Consider the following 17,495-nt stretch of genomic DNA (forward strand, 5'->3'; position numbering starts at 1 on the left):
AGGGGGCATGGTGAGTGGGGGGGTCGGGTGGCAATGCTTCTACTTAATGTATATGTGGGGTTTTGTGTCGGCGTCACTTGTGCAGGATCTCTTTACCATTCGCTTGTGTTCCTTTGGTGGTGAGAGGTTGGAGTTGGCTTAGCGTATGGTTGTGTGTGATTGGCTGTGATGAACTTTGTTTTCACGTGTGAGTGGGGTGGGCGGGTGTTTTTGAATCAGGTTAACCATATTGATTCGTATGCTGTTGGCGGATTCTTGTCATTGTCTTGTTGGGCTCTGTATGCGATAAAGGGGAGCCATACCGGGGTGACGGCGTCTTCTTCCATTTGTCCCTGTGTCAGTTTCAGTTTATTGGTTAGTTTTTCTAATAAGGCTGTTTCCCATACTATATAGTACCATTGGTCCATGCTCATTCCTGACAGGTCTCTCCAGTGTCTGGCTATGATGTTTCTGACTGCTGAGAGTAGGTGGGAGTGATGGTTTGTGTACGCTCTTCGCAATAAGCACCCTCTGCTCACTCAGAGAGATATTTACAGTTCTTTATTTTACATATGTACAAGCAGCACAGTACAATCATGCATCTGAATCGTCCGTTTCAGATTTGGGGAGTGGTCTTCTCCTGCTTCTCCTCCAATAGAAAAGGCGGGGGGACTTCATGGGACGTCTCTGATCCCTGCGCTTTAACCCTCTCCTTTGCATAAGCTCTCCGTCTGTTCCTGAGCTCCCTGTGCGGTGCTGGGGCTCTGCTTCAGCATCAGGGAGCCTTCCCGCCTCCTGGCTCTCTCCCTCTTCCCCTTCCGTCACTTCCTTTCTGTCTCCTTCTGACTGTTCCCACTCTGACTCTTCTCCCACCCACCCACCCCGACTCAAAGGCGTTCCTTGGCAGTCCCGTGACAGTGGGTTATGAGCTCTTTATGATGTGAGTGGGCATTATTGTCTTGGAAGATGTTTAGTAGGGTGACTTCTAATACTTGCTTAGTTATTTTGCATATTTCTTGTATGATCGTTGTCCAGAATAGTTGGATTTTGGGCATTCCCACCAAAGACGCCAGCTCTCTATCTTCAGTCTCCTCCAGTGATCCCTCTCAAATGTCCCTGTTTAAAATTCCAATGCATATAGTAGGAAGGGAGATGGGTGGCGTTGTGGTTTAAACCACTGTGCCGTGATGGGGTGAGCTCCCGTTGTTCGGTTCCAGCTCCTGACCACCTAGCAGTTCAAAAGCACATCAAAGTGCCAGAAGTGGCTCAGTCATGCTGGCCACATGACCCAGAAAAACTGTCTGAGAACAAAATAAAAAAATTCCTTCCAGTAGCACCTTAAAGACCAACTAAGTTAGTTCTTGGTATGAGCTTTCGTGTGCATGCACACTTCTTCAGAAGTCTGTCTGAGAACAAACGCTGGCTCCCTTGGCCTGTAAAGTGAGATGAGTGCCGCAACCCCAGAGTCGTTTGCGACTGGACTTAACTGTCAAGGGTCCCTTTACCTTTATAGTAGGAAAGTGCTCTGTTCAGAACAGCGCCTTTACTTTTTATACCCCACCTTTCTGGCTGGGTTTCCCCAGCCACTCTGGGAGGTTCCCATCAGAATATTAAAAATACGCTAAAACATCAAACATTAAAAACTTCCCTAAACAGGGCTGCCTTCAGATGTCTTCTAAAAGTCAGATAGTTGTTTATTTCCTTGACATCTGATGGGAGAACGTTTCACAGGGTGGGCACCACTACCGAGAAGGCCCTCTGCCTAGTTCCCTGTAGCTTCACTTATCGCAGGGAGGGAACCGCCAGAAGGCCCTCTGAGCTGGACCTCAGTGTCCGGGCTGAACAATGGGGGTGTAAACGCTCCTTCAGGAATACTGGGCCAAGGCCGTATAGGGCTTTAAAGGTCAGCACCAACACTTTGAATTGTGCTCGGAAACGTACTGGGAGCCAGGGATGATCCTTTAGGACTGGTGTTATATGGTCTCGGCAGCCACTCCCATTCCCCAGTCTAGTTGTCGCATTCTGGATTAGTCGTAGTTTCCAGGTCGCCTTCAAAGGTAGCCCCACGGAGAGCGCTTTGCAGTAGTCCAAGCTGGAGATAACCAGAGCATGCACCACTCTGGCAAGACAGTCAGAGAAGATGTTTGGCACCAGCTTGGCTGCAGGAGTTTCTGGAAGAAAGCATACGAGGCGCCATCTTACGAACTCCACTCTGGATTTGTGTAGCCTTTTCCTCTCCTGAAGATACCCTGCAAGGCAATGGAGGTTAAGGATCAGACTTTTCCTTCTCCTAGATGGGCTCCCTTTTCCAGGTGGGTGAGCCCCACCTGCCCCTCACTTCCCTCTGCAACAGAAAGCACCTTTTCAACTGTTGGACTCACTCATGATCCTGTCTGCTCAATCTACCAGAGCCCGTCTTCACATGCAGGGGAAGTCGCCAACTTGCCAAGGGTTTGAGACCCATCGGCTCCTCTCACCTGGTTTAGCCAGCCAGTCGAAGCCATTTCCCAGAGTGTGACTGCTGTCGCCTGCTGGCAGCTTCTAGGAGCCACAGGTGAGAGCTGAGTGCAGGTTGTGGACCAAAATTGGACCAACTACCTGAGAAGGAGCATGATGTGTCCCCCACCAGAGATACCACCCCATACACCCCTTTTTCAGCATACCCCAAATATCAGTATTCTGATGTTTGCAGATCATAGAATCTTAGAACTGGAAGGGACCCAGCGGTCACCTAGTCCAACCCTCTGCAATGCAAGAATTTCAGCTAAAGCATCCATGACAGATGGCCACCCAACCTTTGCTTAAAAAACTCCAAGGAAGGAGAGTCCACCCGCTCTTGTGGAAGTCCATTCCGCTGCTGAACAGCTCTTAATGTCAGAAAGTCCTACCCTCTAGAGCAGGAGAAAACAAGCACATTCCCTCTTCCATGTGACAGCACTTAAGATATTTGAAAATGGCTATTATTTCTCAGTCTCCTCTTTTCCAGGCTAAATATACTCAGCTCCTTCAACTGTTCCTCATAAGGCTTTGTTTCCAGACCTTTGATCGTCTTGGTTGCCCTCCTGTGCAAATGTTCCAGCTTGTCAACATCCTTCTTAAATTGTGGTGCCCAGAATTGGACAAAGTATTCTAGGTGTGGTCTGACAAAGGCAGAATAGAGTAGTACTATTACTTCCTTTAATCTGGACACTAGGCTTCTGTTGATGCAGCCTAGAATAGCGTGTTAAGCTTGTGGTCCACCAAGACCTCAGGGGTGTCCTAACTTTTTTCAAAGACGGCCAGAGAGAGCTTTTTTTAGGATTTTACCCCAGAAAATAAACTTCCACAGGGGCTGGATTAAACTGACCAGTGGGCCAGATTAGGCCCCTGAAACGGACTTTGGACATGCCTGCCCTAGATCTTTTTCACATGTACTGCTAGTAAGCCAAGTAGCCACGATCCTAGATTTTTGCATCTGGTTCTTCCTGCCTAAGTGTAGCACCTTATATTTGTCCCTACTGAAATTCATAATCTGGTGTTTCTCTCCCGCCCGCTGCTGGGCCTTCAAAAATCTATTGAACGTGCTTAGTGTGTAATGCAAGCAGGGATGTTTATCCATAAACTACTCTAAGACCAATATTGTGGTTTTTGGTAGGCATACATGGTTCTTAGACCAGCAAGCCATAGAACAAACCAAACCCGCATTTTTAGATATCTGGATGTTCTTATTAGTGGAAACCCTTTCATGGAAATGACATATGAAACAGTAAAATCTAAAGCACTGAAAACTATAGGGGCATTGATGGAATTTTATAGGGAAGTCAACCGACTACTTTTTCAGTATTTCCCTCCCCACTGGATACTTCACCTTTTCTTTCCCTTTGTTGTTTTTCTGTGGGATTGAGCATTCATAAGTATCGGGACCCTGAAGAGTACACAATTTCTTCTCTGACTTGTTTCTCTCTGTCCTTATCAGTCCCTTTCTATTCTCGGACGCCTCTTTTCCTGGTTTCTGCTTGCCTGTTTCTGATGACAACTTTTTCTCCTGTCCTTTGCCTGTTTTGGGGAAAGAAGGAAGAAGGGAAATGTGTTAGGAGTTCAAGGCAGGGACCAATGATCTGATCAGCAGTCAAAACCAACGACCTGCTTCTCTTCATTCATCACCTCTGGAGTTCTTCTCTTTCCACGCCCTATGGAAACCTCTGAAGACAAAAATACAGTTTTCCAGGAGGCAGGAAACTGGTTCAAATGGCAGTTTGCAAATCTGCAGAGTGCCATGGGTCAGGAGTCCACTTTGCCTGCTGAACAGCAGCCTGAACGAGGAGAAGGCAGAGAGACTCCACCTTCAGCTGACCAGCCTTCAAGGACTCAGAGGAGAAGACACTGATGAGAACTGCAGAACTGTTGCAAGGAGATAAGGAATACCTGTTACCCATTCAAGATATGCTCAAGAATCAACAGACACAGCAGTGGAGGAAAAATAAAGTAAACATTTATTGCTGAGCAATAAAGACCCAGGGGAATGATTTCCAGAGCCTGGGCCCAGAGCCCTAGGGGCTTTAGGTTTATATACCTTATTCCAAACAGCAATTAAACATTACATATTCATATATTGCAGCAAAATCAAACCAATGAACATGGGTGCAGCCCTTCCTATGTCTATGTAAAGATTACTTCTGCTTTTCCATATATGTGCATAAGAAATCATCAACGGCCTTTACCCTATTTTCAGCAAACTAGCAAAAAGAGGGAAAAAACCCTTTGGCAGTTGAAGCCAAAATCCCCCCTTCTGTTATCAGGCAGATGCATTACGTTATGTGGCAAACATCCAATTTCCTGTTTCTCAGGTCGGAGTGACCGTCTCGTGCTATTTTCGTGAGCCTAAGAAACAGCCTGAGGAATGTTCCCTACAGAATGCAGACGTAGCTAAATATTTATTTGCTTTCTGCAAGCACAGCAACAGGGCAGAGAGAGACTTTGATTCTTAAGATTTTAGGCACTTCTAGCATTAACAATTATGCATTGTTAGGGTACATGGTTATACATAAGGCATAAAGGTAAAGCTCTTCCAGATGGCCTTGCCACAGAACATCAAGCAGCAGTCAGATGATGGAAACAACGCTTATAGTTCCTGGCCCTACATTTCTGCTTCCTGCTCGCTTTGACCCTTATCACTATGAGCATTGGATTCCCTGACCCCTGGACCATCTGACCATGTGGATTGCTGTTCGTCCGGCCCTAGGTCTGGACCTGACTTTGGATGCTAGCACCTCAGAGACTCGTCGAGTTGGCTGGTCTCACTCCACTGAGCTCTGAACATTGCGGCTCAGCAACGAGACTACGGCAAAGTGGAGATTTTGACAGGTGCGTGCCCCTGCTTCGATGAGGCTAATCCTGAGGAAATGTTCTCCGCCCCCTAGTAGCTGGCCAGAGAGAAAAGCCCAGCCTTGGGACGCGGGTCTAAACCACTGAGCCTAGGGGTTGCCGATCGGAAGGTCGGCAGTTCAAATCCCCGCGACGGGGTGAGCTCCCGTTGCTCGGTCCCTGCTCCTGCCCACCTAGCAGTTCAAAAGCACATCAAGTGCAAGCAGATAAATAGGTACTGCTCTGGCGGGAAGGTAAACGGCATTTCCATGTGCTGCTCTGATTTGCGAGAAGCAGCGTAGTCATGCTGGCCACGTGACCTGGAAGCTGTCTGCGGACAAATGCCGGCTCTCTCGGCCTATAGAGCGAGATGAGCGCGCAACCCCAGAGTCGTCCGCGACTGGACCTAACGGTCAGGGGTACCTTTACCTTTTTACCATAGCCTAAGCTCCTTCTGGACTGTCTAGAGGGGCTGGGAGCTGGGGGTACTCTTATACAGTGGTTCTGCTCCTTCCTCCTGGGCCGTGTTCAGAAAGTGGTGGTGGGGGATGAGTGTTCAGACCCCTGGGCTCTCACTTGTGGGGTGCCTCAGGGTTCCGTCCTCTCCCCCATGCTTTTTAACATCTACATGAAGCCGCTGGGAGAGATCATCAGGGGATTTGGGCTGGGTGTCCATCAATATGCAGATGATACCCAACTCTTACCTCTTTTAAATCAGAACCAGTGAAGGCGGTGAAGGTCCTGTGTGAGTGCCTGGAGGAGGTTGGAGGATGGATGGCGGCTAGTGGATTGAGGTTAAATCCTGACAGGATTCTTGGGGGACGGGGTGGGCTGGTGTGAAGGACTCCCTGATCCTGAATGGGGTAACTGCCCCTGAAGAACCAGGTGTGCAGCCTGGGAGTCATTTTGGACTCACGGCTGTCCATGGAGGCGTAGGTCAATTCTGTATCCAGGGCAGCTCTCTACCAGCTCCATCTGGTACGCAGGATGAGACCCTCCCTGCCCGCAGACTGTCTCGCCAGAGTGGTGCATGCTCTAGTTATCTCCCGCCTGGACTACTGCAATGCGCTCTACATGGGGCTATCTTTGAAGATGACCCGGAAACTACAACTAATCCAGAATGCAGCAGCTAGGGGTGGCCACCGAGACCACATAACACCAGTCTTGAAAGACCTACATTGGCTCCCAGTATGTTTCTGAGCAGAACTCAAAGTGTTGGTGTTGACCTTTAAAATCCTACAACAGCCTCAGCCCAGTATACCTGAAGGAGCGTCTCCACCATCATTCTGCCTGGACGCTGAGGTCCAGCGCCGGGGGCCTTCTGGCGGTTCCCTCATTGCTAGAAGCAAAGCTACAGGGAACCAGGCAGAGGGCCTTCTTGGTAGTGGCAGCCGCCCTGTGGAATGCCCTCCCACCAGATGTCACAGAGATAAACAACTACCTGACATTCAGAAGACATCTGAAGGCAGCCCTGTTCAGGGAAGTTTTTAATGTGCGACATCTTAGTGTATTTTTGGTCTTTGTTGGAAGCCGCCCAGAGTGGCTGGGGAAACCCAGCCAGATGGGCGGGGTATAAATAATATATTTTTATTTTTAAACTACAGCTCCCAAGGTTCTTTGGCAGATGCCAGGACACCTAAAGTGGAATGGGGGTGTGTACAACTGTACAGTACTTTACAATATACAAAAGTTAAAATGCTAAAACAGATGAAAACTGCCCCATTCTCCGAAGCACCTAGGTAGCCCGATAATGCCAAGGTTGCAGGTTCGATCCCCCTAAGGGACAGCTGCACATTCCTGTATTGCAGAGGGTGAATCCACAGGGGTGGGGGTGTCAAGAAGAGCCCATCATCAAAATCCCGCTTTGAAGCGTGGATACTTAGGGAGGGGGTCTCTTCGCCGTCCTTTTGGTCGTGGGTGAGAAAGAGCTTGTTGTCCTTCTCTCACCCAGTTCAACTACGGCCATTTCCCTCCGCAACAAGGCTCGTGCTCCCGCAAGAATTGTGCAATGCAAAAATCCGCAACAAGGCTCGTGCTCCCGCAAGAATTGTGCAATGCAAAAAAATGCAACTTTTTAGTTGCATCTACATTGCATGGCTCAGATCCCCCACCCCGCCTCCCCCCCCCCATTATCATCACCACCCCGCCCCCCCCAATCTGCGCATTTACCTCTTTGCCCTCTCTAGGAACCGGCCTCCCCCTCAGTCCAAGGGACCTGACCTCGCGGGTTTCCCCTACCAGGAAAAAGAGTGGAGGGGTATCTTCAGAAGTCTCCCCTCCCCACTCTTAAAATCTGCCGCCTTAGAGGACCCATCCCCTACTCTTCCCCCCCCCCGCTTGGAAACAGCCTCCGAACAGCGCTCCCTGCAGCTTTGGAAACTACGGCAGAGACACTTCGGGTTCCCTTTCGAACGCGGCGGCCCATAGAGCTATGAATGCAGAGCCGCCCCTCCCAGCTTGCGATCTGCGGGTGGGAGCAGACAGTGGGGGCGCCACCGGTTTCTGCTCGCAGGGAGAGGGAGATCTTCACCCTTCCCTCTGGCTCAATGACCTCCGGCTACTCGAGAGGCGGGGAGGGATCTCAACCCGCTTTCCCCGGAAGTGGAGAAGGAAGAAGGGAAAGAGGTGCAACATATTTGGGGGTAATTTTGCATTGCTGGGGGGGAGGGGTTTTGGGGGGGGGTGAGAATGGGGGACGTTGATCCGGGGCGTTGATCCAGGCCACCCAGCTGAAAAGTGTCGTCTCTCCACCCCACCCAGAGGAGCCAGGTCCTGGGGGGTCCCTTCGATGCCCCCCATAAAATATTTGAGGGGACCGCTACCACTAACCCGAGTGGATGGGCTTTGCCATTCAAATGGGGGGGGGCCGTGTCATGTGATTGATTGTGCAAAGTGGGGCTTGCCTGCTCCTATCTATCATCTATCTATCTGTCTGTCTTAACCCATGTTTGAACAAAGGAATGGATTCTGAGACTTGCATTTGGTCCTTGCATTTGGTGCAGGGATATGAAATGGTTTAGGGACTTAAAAGCCTTCTAAATCAGTGTTTCCCAACCACTCTTCCGTGGCACACTAGTGTGCCGCGAGATGTTGCCTGGAGGGAGGCGGGCGAGTCGGGCGGCGAGAGGCGGGGTGGCGGCGGCGAGGAGAGGCCGCCCAGCGCGGGGCTCTCGCCGTCTGCCTGCCTGGCTGCCTGCGAGCTCGGCGGGCAGCGCCTCCGTCCGCAGCGCCCGCCTCGCGGCTCTCATTCCCTGCCAAAGCTCACCCAGCCAAGCCGCGCTCTCCTTCCTGCCTCGCTTTGCTGCCTCCTCCCCCCCACCCCCAAAGCTTGGAGGTTCCCCGGCAAGGGGGAGGGAAAAAATTGAAACTTACACTTTCGTGCGTCCCTCCCGGCGTGACGCTGCGCGCTGACGTCACGGGGCTGTAATGGTGGTGTGCCTCGAGATTTTTTTCATCAAACAAGTGTGCCTTTGCCCAAAAAAGGTTGGGAAACACTGTTCTAAATAATCTCAAGGCTGGATGAATCAAATAAATGCCTCCTGTCCAGCTCACTAGGGGAAGAACATGCATCCCCACCCACCACCACCAGGTTTTGATGCTTTTTCTTTCCGAAAAGGGGATATTCTCCAGGTACCCTCTTGGGAGTTTGTTGGAAGGGGAGATCAAAGCCTTCGTGTAGGGGGGGGAGGGGATCTGGACTCTCTTGAAGGATTGGCTCAGCTCAAGGATGCTGAGGGTCTTTCTCTGCTGGGGCTGCCAGCCTCATTCTCGTCCGCCTTGAAAACATCCAGATTGACAGGGGAAAACCTCTTAGCGTTAAAGGGGTTCCAAAGCCCACCACTTGGGCAGTGCTCACACAACAACCCTGTGAGGTTGGCCAGGATGATAAGCAGAGCAAAATGTAGTGGTTGGAACAGGAGAGGGGAGCGTTCTTCAGCCAGAGGGACACATTCGATCCCTTAGCAGCCTTCCAGGGGCCACTTCCATTTGTGGGCGGGGCCAGAGACAAAAGTGGGTGGAGTTAGGGATGTGACTGAGCTTTGTCCAGTAGGTACAGTGGTACCTCGGGTTAAGTACTTAATTCGTTCTGGAGGTATGTTCTTAACCTGAAGCACCACTTTAGCTAATGGGGCCTCCCGCTGCTGCCGCGTGTTTTTTGTTCTCATCCGGAAGCAAAGTTCTTAACCTGAGGTACTATTTCTGGGTTAGCAGAGTCTGTAACCTGAAGCGTATGTAAACTGAATCATATGTAACCCGAGGTACCACTGTATTCACACAATCGTATGTAACCCGAGGTACCATTCAAAGGATCCTTTCCGGCCACGTAAATTCTGTCAGCAAGGACTCAGGGCAGTGATGGAGAGGGTGTTTGGCTTGGGGAGATTCCTGAGTGCTGGATGGGGAGGACTCGAAGGCTGGATTTTGGCCTAGGGTGCCAATATCACCAAACTTCGTATCTCCTTCCCCCAGTCCTAGTTTGACCTAGTTGGAGTGCTCTCAAGCTTCCCACCTCACACACCAGCTTGTATGGAGCTTCTGCAACCTGATTCTCTCCAAATACCAGTTTTCTTCCAACCAGAGATAGGCAATAATTTACAAGGTTGCTTTTTTCTTTATTAAAAATGTTTGCAAAGGTCAGAAAATGGTTTGCCAGATAGCTGTTTGAAGGAAACGAAAAGCGAGGTCTATAGATATATGAGTGTCTGGAAGAGGTTGGAGGATGGATGGCGGCTAACAGATTGAGGTTGAATCCTGACAAGACTGATGTACTGTTTGTGGGTGGACAGGGTGGGCAGGTGTGGGGGAATCCCTGGTCTTGAGGGGGGTAACCGTGCCTCTGAAGGACCAGGTGGGCAGTCTGGGAGCAATTTTGGCTCACAGCTGTCCATGGAGGTGCAGGTCAAAATCTGTGTCCAGGGCAGTTATCTACCATCTCCATCTGGTATGCAGGCTGAGACCCTACCTTCCCTCAGACTGTGTCCACACAGAGTGGTGCATGCCCTGGTTATCTTCCGCTTAGACTACTGAAATGCACTCTACGTGGGGCTACTTTTGAAGGTGGCTTGGAAACCACAACTAATCTAGAATGTAGCAATTAGACTGGTGACTGGGAGTGGTCTCCAGGACCATATAACACCAGTCTTGAAAGACCTACATTGGCTCCCAGTACGTTTCCGAGCACAATTCAAAGTGTTGGTGCTGACCTTTAAAGCCCTAAACGGCCCTGTAGGCCTGAAGGAGCATCTCCACCCCCATCATTCAGCCCGGACACTGAGGTCCAGCTCCAAGTGCCTTCTGCTGGTTCCCTTAACTGCGAGAAGTGAGGTTGCACGGAACCATGCAGAGGGCCTTCTTGGTAGTGGCACCCGCCCTGTGGAATGCCCTCCCATCAGATGTCAAGGGAATTAAAAACTACAGTGGTGCCTCTGGTTGCGAATGGGATGTGTTCCGGAGGCCCGTTCGCAACATGAAAAGAACGCAACCTGCAGCACGTGCGGCTTGTGATTTGGCGCTTAAGCGCAATTTAGCGCTTATGCACATGCGCGAGCAGCGAAACCCAGAAGTATCCCTTTCTGGTACTTCCGGGTCACCGCGGGACGTAACCTGAAAGAACATAACATGAAGCAAACGTAACATGAGATATGACTGTATCTGACTTTTAGAAGACATCTGAACGCAGCCCTGTTTAGGGAAATTTTTAATGTCTAATGTTTTACCGTTTTTGTGTGTTGTAAGCTGCCCAGAGTGGCTGGGGAAACCCAGCCAGATGGGCAGAGTATTATTATTATTAATAATAATAATTAAGAATAACCTTTATTTATGTGTTTTTGAATTTGATCCTAAAACTTTACTAACTTGTGTATCTGGATGAACATATGCTGAATGTCCCCTAAAGGCTGAGACAGCTTATAATGCTATAAACCTCCGGTGCACAGGATGACATGTTCCCTGTTTCTCTCTCCTGCAGACCCTGCAATGGCACCACTTAAGAGCTGCTCCCTGCTTTGAAGTACATCGTGACAACACCTGAGAGAGTCCCAGAAGTGGCCCAGTTTACGGCTCCTCCGAATCGCCTCACCAATGGCCTCAGAGGCACCGTTTGGACCTTCTGTTCTTCAAGGTGGAGTGGAAAGAGGAGCCAGGCAGCTTCTTCAGGTAGGGAAAGAGCATTGGGGAATGAGGTAGGAGGGAGGAGGCACAGATGGGACCACCCAGCCTCCCTCTGTGTTGAGTGGGGATGATGGGGATCTAAGAGCAGCTCTGTCTTCTTCTTCCTCTTCTTCTTCCAGGCCCTCTTGACCTTTGAGGAGGTGGCTGTGTTTTTCATGGAGGAGGAGTGGGCTCTGCTGGATCCAGGCCAAAGAGCTCTGCACAAGGAAGTCATGGAGGAGAATTATGAGATGGTGGCCTCTCTAGGTAAGGATGCATTTTTTATTCCTCTTGGCTGTTAGACGTTGGAGGCGTGAATTTGCTGTTTGTGCCATTTAATCATGCAGTGTAGGAAGAACATATGAATAGCCAGTGCAGTGGTCCATTTGGCCTGCTTCCTGTTTTCATAGCGCCCAACAGATGCCTGTGGGAAACGCGCAAGCAGGTTATGAGCACAGGAGCAAATTTCCCCTCGCCTCTTGACTGGTCCAACTCCTCAATGCAGGAACACGCAGCTGTCCCGTTCAGGGATCGAACCTGCAAGCTTGCCGTTGTCAGCTCCATTCTCTAACCAACTGAGCTATCCTGGTTGTCGGGTACGGAAGCTGATGAAGGCACAAGTTACATTTTTTGATATAAGATCAGCAATTTAAGTTCTTCGTCAGCTCTTGGAATGGATGCCCACTGGATCTAGCGATCTTTTTCATTTATTTGTTTTTATTTTTTAAAACATCATTTTAAATTACATTTGAGTGTAGATTGCTCTCAACTAGGGCCAGGGCCTTTTCAGCATTGGCCCCCATGTGGTGGAACACTCTGTCACAAGAGACTAGGGCCCTGCGGGATTTGACATCTTTCTGCAGGGCCTGCAAGACGGAGCTGTTCTGCCTGGCCTTCGGCTTAGACTCACTCTGACCCCTTAATTGTGATTTGGTATATAAATTTTCCCTTGGCTTTTTTGCTGGCCCATGTAGGACCAGCATGGATAGCTGGCCTGGGTGAAAATCTGAAGTTTCCTGCCTTTATGGTCTTGATTTATGGGCTACTACTAAAATGAGGCTGCATTTTAAGCTGTATTTTAATTAACTGTTTGGTTGTTGTTGTTGTTTGTTTTTGTTTTTTCTATTACGTTTTATTGTAATTCATCTTTGGTGTTAGTTGCCCTGAGCCCAGCCGGGGAGGGTGGGGTATAAATAAAAAAAATTTATTATTATTAAATTTATTACTGTTTTATAAAAAAATATGATTGATACATTCATTTGACTATGCTGGCATCTATTTTGAAGTGTTGCTCAGAGAAAAATAAGGAGCCCCGTTAATCTTTGAGCTGATCAGCTGCTCTGATGAAAAATGGGATAGCAAGGTCCAGGAGAGAATAATACATGGTAAATGAATCTGCCACAGAAATTCCAAGCCTTTGCATGTTGGCCATGTGCGTAAGCTTCTTGTCTAGCACTGAGCAGGGTATTAACTGCTCAGAACACTCTCGAAGAAGCACAGTATGGCCCCATGCTGGTTTCAGCTGCCTCCAGAACAGAGGTGTTGACTGACAGCTAAAATGGGCGGTACCTTTATCTTCCAGCAGTGCAACACTGCCACAGACATGGCCATGACAAAGACAGCTGACCGCCCCTTGAGTTTTATTTTATTAGGCCCAGAACTTCATATCTCACTATCCGCCTTACTTCTCTAGACTTTGTCTCCTACAAAGGTTAATTCAGGTCCTGGAATTTGCCCTATTTCCTCTGTTGTGATATAATTTGTTTGGCTTCTCTGCAATCTCCTTTTCCTTCCTCACAACTTCTTTGACTCTCTTGCCACCCAAGTTTCCAGCTGCCTCCCTAGACAGTTTCCTGCTAGTGATATTTAAATAACTTAAATCATATTTAAATCACTTCTTGTCGTTGGCCTTGGTATGTTTCTAGCAATGCGTTCCTCAGTGTCTTTTCTAGCATCCCTTTCTGTCTGTTAGCACCTTTTCTTGCCAGAGTTTGTGTTCCTTTTTGTTCTCTTAATTTGGACAAGATTTCAGTTTTTCGAAGGAAACCTTCTAGTCTCTCGCTGCTTCTCTGTCTCTGCTGATTAACCGTCCCAGTGTCCTCTTTGCTGTCCTGGTACCTTTCCTGATCTACAGTATAAAATCAAGTGGAATGATTTACCAACTTCCTTTTTACCAGCCTCCTCATTTGGGGGACGTTTTCTCTTCTGAAATCAAACCATGTTGCATTTCCCTGGTATCGACCATTTATACTTGCATTTCAAGTAATTAACCAGTCTTCCTTTATTCTTCTTGTGCGTATGAACTTCTTATGGGCATAATGTTACTGGGTAAATACATAATACATTATAAACCCACACTTTGTAATAGCAGGGACCACACAGGCCCCTCCTAGTCATGTGGTGCGTATTTATAGCATCTCAATGCCTAATCCCTTTCCTTGGCTTTGAACTCGTGGATACGGATCGATTAGAAATGGCTGGATATTTTGTGACCACAGGTGTCTAACATTGTCTCTTTCCTTGAAAGAATCAGACCTCCGTTCCTGTTGGGAAGAAGGACACGATCCATTTCTCCAGGATCTCAAAGAAGGGGAGACCTCAGCAGGTTGGTACTTAGTTTGTGTTCTGGGGTTCTTTTTCTTCTGGAAAGGGAGGAAGGAGAGGTTTGTTGCCTTTATGTCTTGCTTCTGGGTTCCTGTCCGCATCTACTTGGCCCATGTAGGGCTCTTGGAATAACCCACAAGGACAAATGTGGACCCCAGAGCTTCTCCAGCTAGTCGTTGAGACTGTGCCCCCCTCACTACATGACACATATCCCTTGATAACCTCAGATTCAGCTGGGCATGGAAAGGAGAAGGGGGAGATGCTTGAAAATGGTAAAATCAGAGTAGCAGAGAAATGAGCCCGATTCAAAGTGTCTGCTTCTACCTTGCAATTTGAATGACCTTTTCTTTTTCTCCTTCTCCTCCGAAAAGGTAACGGGCAAAACAGGGAGAATAACAAGGAGCCATCCATGGTGTCATCAGAAAATGTAGAGCAAGAAGCATGGAAAGAGACTTTTGTAGATCAAGGAGCACCCCAAAAGCATGTAGGAAACATGTTGAAGAGTGGGGGAATTAAATCCTTGGCTACTGAGGACATCGATGTCCATGTACCCCTGAGTTCACAGGAAGATCACACAGGAAACACTGGGAAAGCATGTCCAGAACGCAGCAAACTATATAGTCACCCAACTCAATTTAATGTATGTTACAACATCCACACAGGAGAGAAACCACTGAAATGTTTGAAGTGTGGAAAGAGCTTCAGTCATAGTAAAACTCTTACTCAACATCAAAGAACTCACACAGGGGAGAAACCGTTCAAATGCCTAGAGTGTGGAAAGAGCTTCAGTCGCAGTGGAACTCTAACTCAGCATCAAACAACGCACACAGGGGAGAAGCCATTTAAATGCAGAGAGTGTGGAAAGAACTTCAGTGGCATTAGTAACCTTACTAAACATCTAAAAACCCACACAGGGAAGAAGCCATATAAATGCAAGGAGTGTGGGAAGAGCTTCACTCATAGGAACACCCTTACTTTACATCAAAGAACCCACACAGGGGAGAAACCGTTTAACTGCATGGAGTGTGGAAAGAACTTCACTCATAAGAATACCCTTACTTTACATCAAAGAACCCACACGGGGGAGAAACCGTTTAAATGTATGGTGTGCGGAAAGAGTTTCAGACATGGTGGAAGCCTTAAGTTACATTACACAACGCACACAGTGGAGAAACCATTTAAATGCAAGGAGTGTGGAAAGTGCTTTAGTTGGAGAGGTTACCTTTATTCACATCAAAGAACCCATACAGGAGAGAAACCTTACACATGTATCGAGTGTGGAAAGAGCTTTACCCAGAGTGGAAACCTTACTGCACATCAAAGAATCCATACAGGGGAGAAACCATTTAAATGTATGGAGTGTGGAAAGAGCTTTTGTGGGAAAGGTGACCTTACTCAGCATCAAAGAACGCACACCGGGGAGAAACCATTTAAATGTATGGAGTGTGGAAAGTGTTTCAGTAGCAGTGGGTATCTTAATGTACATCAAAGTACACACACAGGGAACAAACCATATGTGTGCATAGAGTGTGGAAAGAGTTTCAGCACAAGTGGAAACCTTAGATTCCATCAACAAACCCACACAGGGGAGAAACCATTTAAATGCATGCTGTGTGGAAAGGGTTTCAGTCAGAGCGGAAGACTTATTGCACATCAAATCACCCACACAGTGGAGAAACCATTTAAATGTATGGAGTGTGGAAAGAGCTTTTGCCAGAAAGGGAGCCTTATTGCACATCAAAGAACCCATACTGGGGAGAAGCCATTTAAATGTATGGAGTGTGGAAAGGGATTTAGCCAGAAGGGAAGACTTACTGCACATCAAATAACCCACACAGGGGAGAAACCATTTAAATGTATGGAGTGTGGAAAGAGTTTTAGTCAGAGTGGAAACCTTGCTTCACATCAGATAACCCATACAGGAGCAAAACCTCACAGATGTATGGTGTGTGGAAAGAGTTTTGGTTCAAGGCATAACCTTACTGTGCATGACAGAATCCATACCAGTGAGAAACTACTGAAATGTATGGAGTGTGGAATGACCTTTAGCCAGAGCAGAAGCCTTATTGCACATCAAAGAACCCACACGGGGGAGAAACCATTTAAATGTATGGAGTGTGGAAAGAGCTTCAGTCGCAATTACTATCTTACTTTGCATCAAAGAACCCATAGAGGAGAGACACCATATAAATGCATGGAGTGTGGAAAGAGCTTCTGTGATAGGGGGAGCTTGAAATCACATCAAAGAATCCACACTGGGGAGAAGCCATTTAAATGCATGGCATGTGGCAAGAAGTTCCCTAGGAGTAGTGCCCTTACTGTGCATCAAAGAATCCACACAGGGGAGAAACCATTTCAATGCAGAGAGTGTGGAAAGAGCTTCCGTAGGACTAGTGACCTTACTGTGCATCAAAGAACCCATACAGGGGAGACACCCTACAAATGCATGGAGTGTGGAAAGAACTTCTGTGATAGGGGAAGCCTCAAATCACATCAAAGAATCCACACAGGGGAGAAACCGTTTAAATGCATGGAGTGTGGGAAGAACTTTCGTAGGACTTGTGACCTTACTGTGCATCGAAGAATGCACACAGGGGAGAAACCCTTTAAATGCATGGAGTGTGGAAAGAGCTTCAGTCAGGGAAATAGACTTACTTTACATCAAAGAATCCACACGGGAGAAAAACCCTTTAAATGCATGGAATGTGGAAAGAACTTCAGTCAGAGAAGTAAACTCACTTTACATCAAAGAATCCACACAGGGGAAAAACCATTTAAGTGCATGGAGTGTGGAAAATGCTTCACTCAGAGGAGTAAACTTACTTTACATCAGAAAATCCACACAGGAGAAAAACCATTTTCATGTAAGGAGTGTGGGAAATGCTTCAGTCAGAAAAGTAATCTTACTTTACATCAAAGAACCCACAGTGGGGAAAAACCATTTAAATGTATAGAGTGTGGAAAGTGCTTCAGTCAGAGGAGTAATCTTACTTTACATCAAAGAACCCACAGCGGGGAGAAACCGTTTAAATGTATGGAGTATTGAAAGAGGTTCAGTTGTTCTTACCCTCTTATTTTACATCAAATAATCCACACTGGGGAGCCACATTTACACATGGAGTGTGGAAAGAACTTCAGCTGGGAGAGGTGACCTTACTAAGCATCAAAGAACCCACACAGGATAGAAGCCATTTAAATGCATGGCATGTGGAAAGAACCTCTCTAAGCCTCAGATCCCATCGACCAATCCAACCAGGGAGAAACTCTTTAAATGTATGGCACATCAAAAGAGTTTCAGACATAGTGGAAGCCTTAACTTCTATCCAAAACCCATGCTGGGGAGAAATTCATGAGTGTGGAAGGAACACCACAAAACCCACACCATGGAGAAACCCTCTAAGTGAATGGAATAGGAAAAG

At 47.8% G+C, this 17,495-nt stretch overlaps 2 protein-coding genes across 4 annotated transcripts in view; one reads left to right on the top strand and one right to left on the bottom strand.

Moving 5' to 3' along the window:
- LOC308580643 (uncharacterized protein) overlaps window positions 1-17,495 on the bottom strand; it is a 241,891-nt gene that overhangs the window by 142,314 nt on the left and 82,082 nt on the right. The window lies entirely within an intron of this gene.
- Window positions 26-17,436, top strand: LOC308580375 (uncharacterized protein). Of its 3 annotated transcripts, none has more exons than XM_081181852.1 (5): window positions 26-919; window positions 11,291-11,478; window positions 11,613-11,739; window positions 14,000-14,077; window positions 14,448-17,436. In XM_081181852.1, exons 2-5 carry the CDS (start codon window positions 11,404-11,406, stop codon window positions 17,120-17,122), a joined length of 2,955 nt encoding a protein of 984 aa, XP_081037978.1. In that variant the 5' UTR covers window positions 26-919; window positions 11,291-11,403; the 3' UTR covers window positions 17,123-17,436. The 3 variants fall into 3 exon arrangements, with proteins under 3 accessions (XP_081037978.1, XP_081037976.1, XP_081037977.1); XM_081181850.1 differs by lacking the exon at window positions 26-919 and adding an exon at window positions 7,715-7,964; XM_081181851.1 differs by lacking the exon at window positions 26-919 and adding an exon at window positions 7,715-7,947.

The sequence above is a fragment of the Podarcis bocagei genome, assembly GCF_964188305.1.
Source record: "Podarcis bocagei genome assembly, chromosome: 2".
Classification (NCBI taxonomy): domain Eukaryota; kingdom Metazoa; phylum Chordata; class Lepidosauria; order Squamata; family Lacertidae; genus Podarcis; species Podarcis bocagei.

Coding starts and splice junctions, on each gene's coding strand:
- LOC308580375 (XM_081181852.1), top strand. CDS start 11,404: ATGGCCTCAGAGGCACCGTTTGGACCTTCTGTTCTTCAAGGTGGAGTG. Junction 11,479..11,612: donor GAGCCAGGCAGCTTCTTCAG/GTAGGGAAAGAG, acceptor TTCTTCTTCCAG/GCCCTCTTGACCTTTGAGGA. Junction 14,078..14,447: donor AGAAGGGGAGACCTCAGCAG/GTTGGTACTTAG, acceptor TCCTCCGAAAAG/GTAACGGGCAAAACAGGGAG.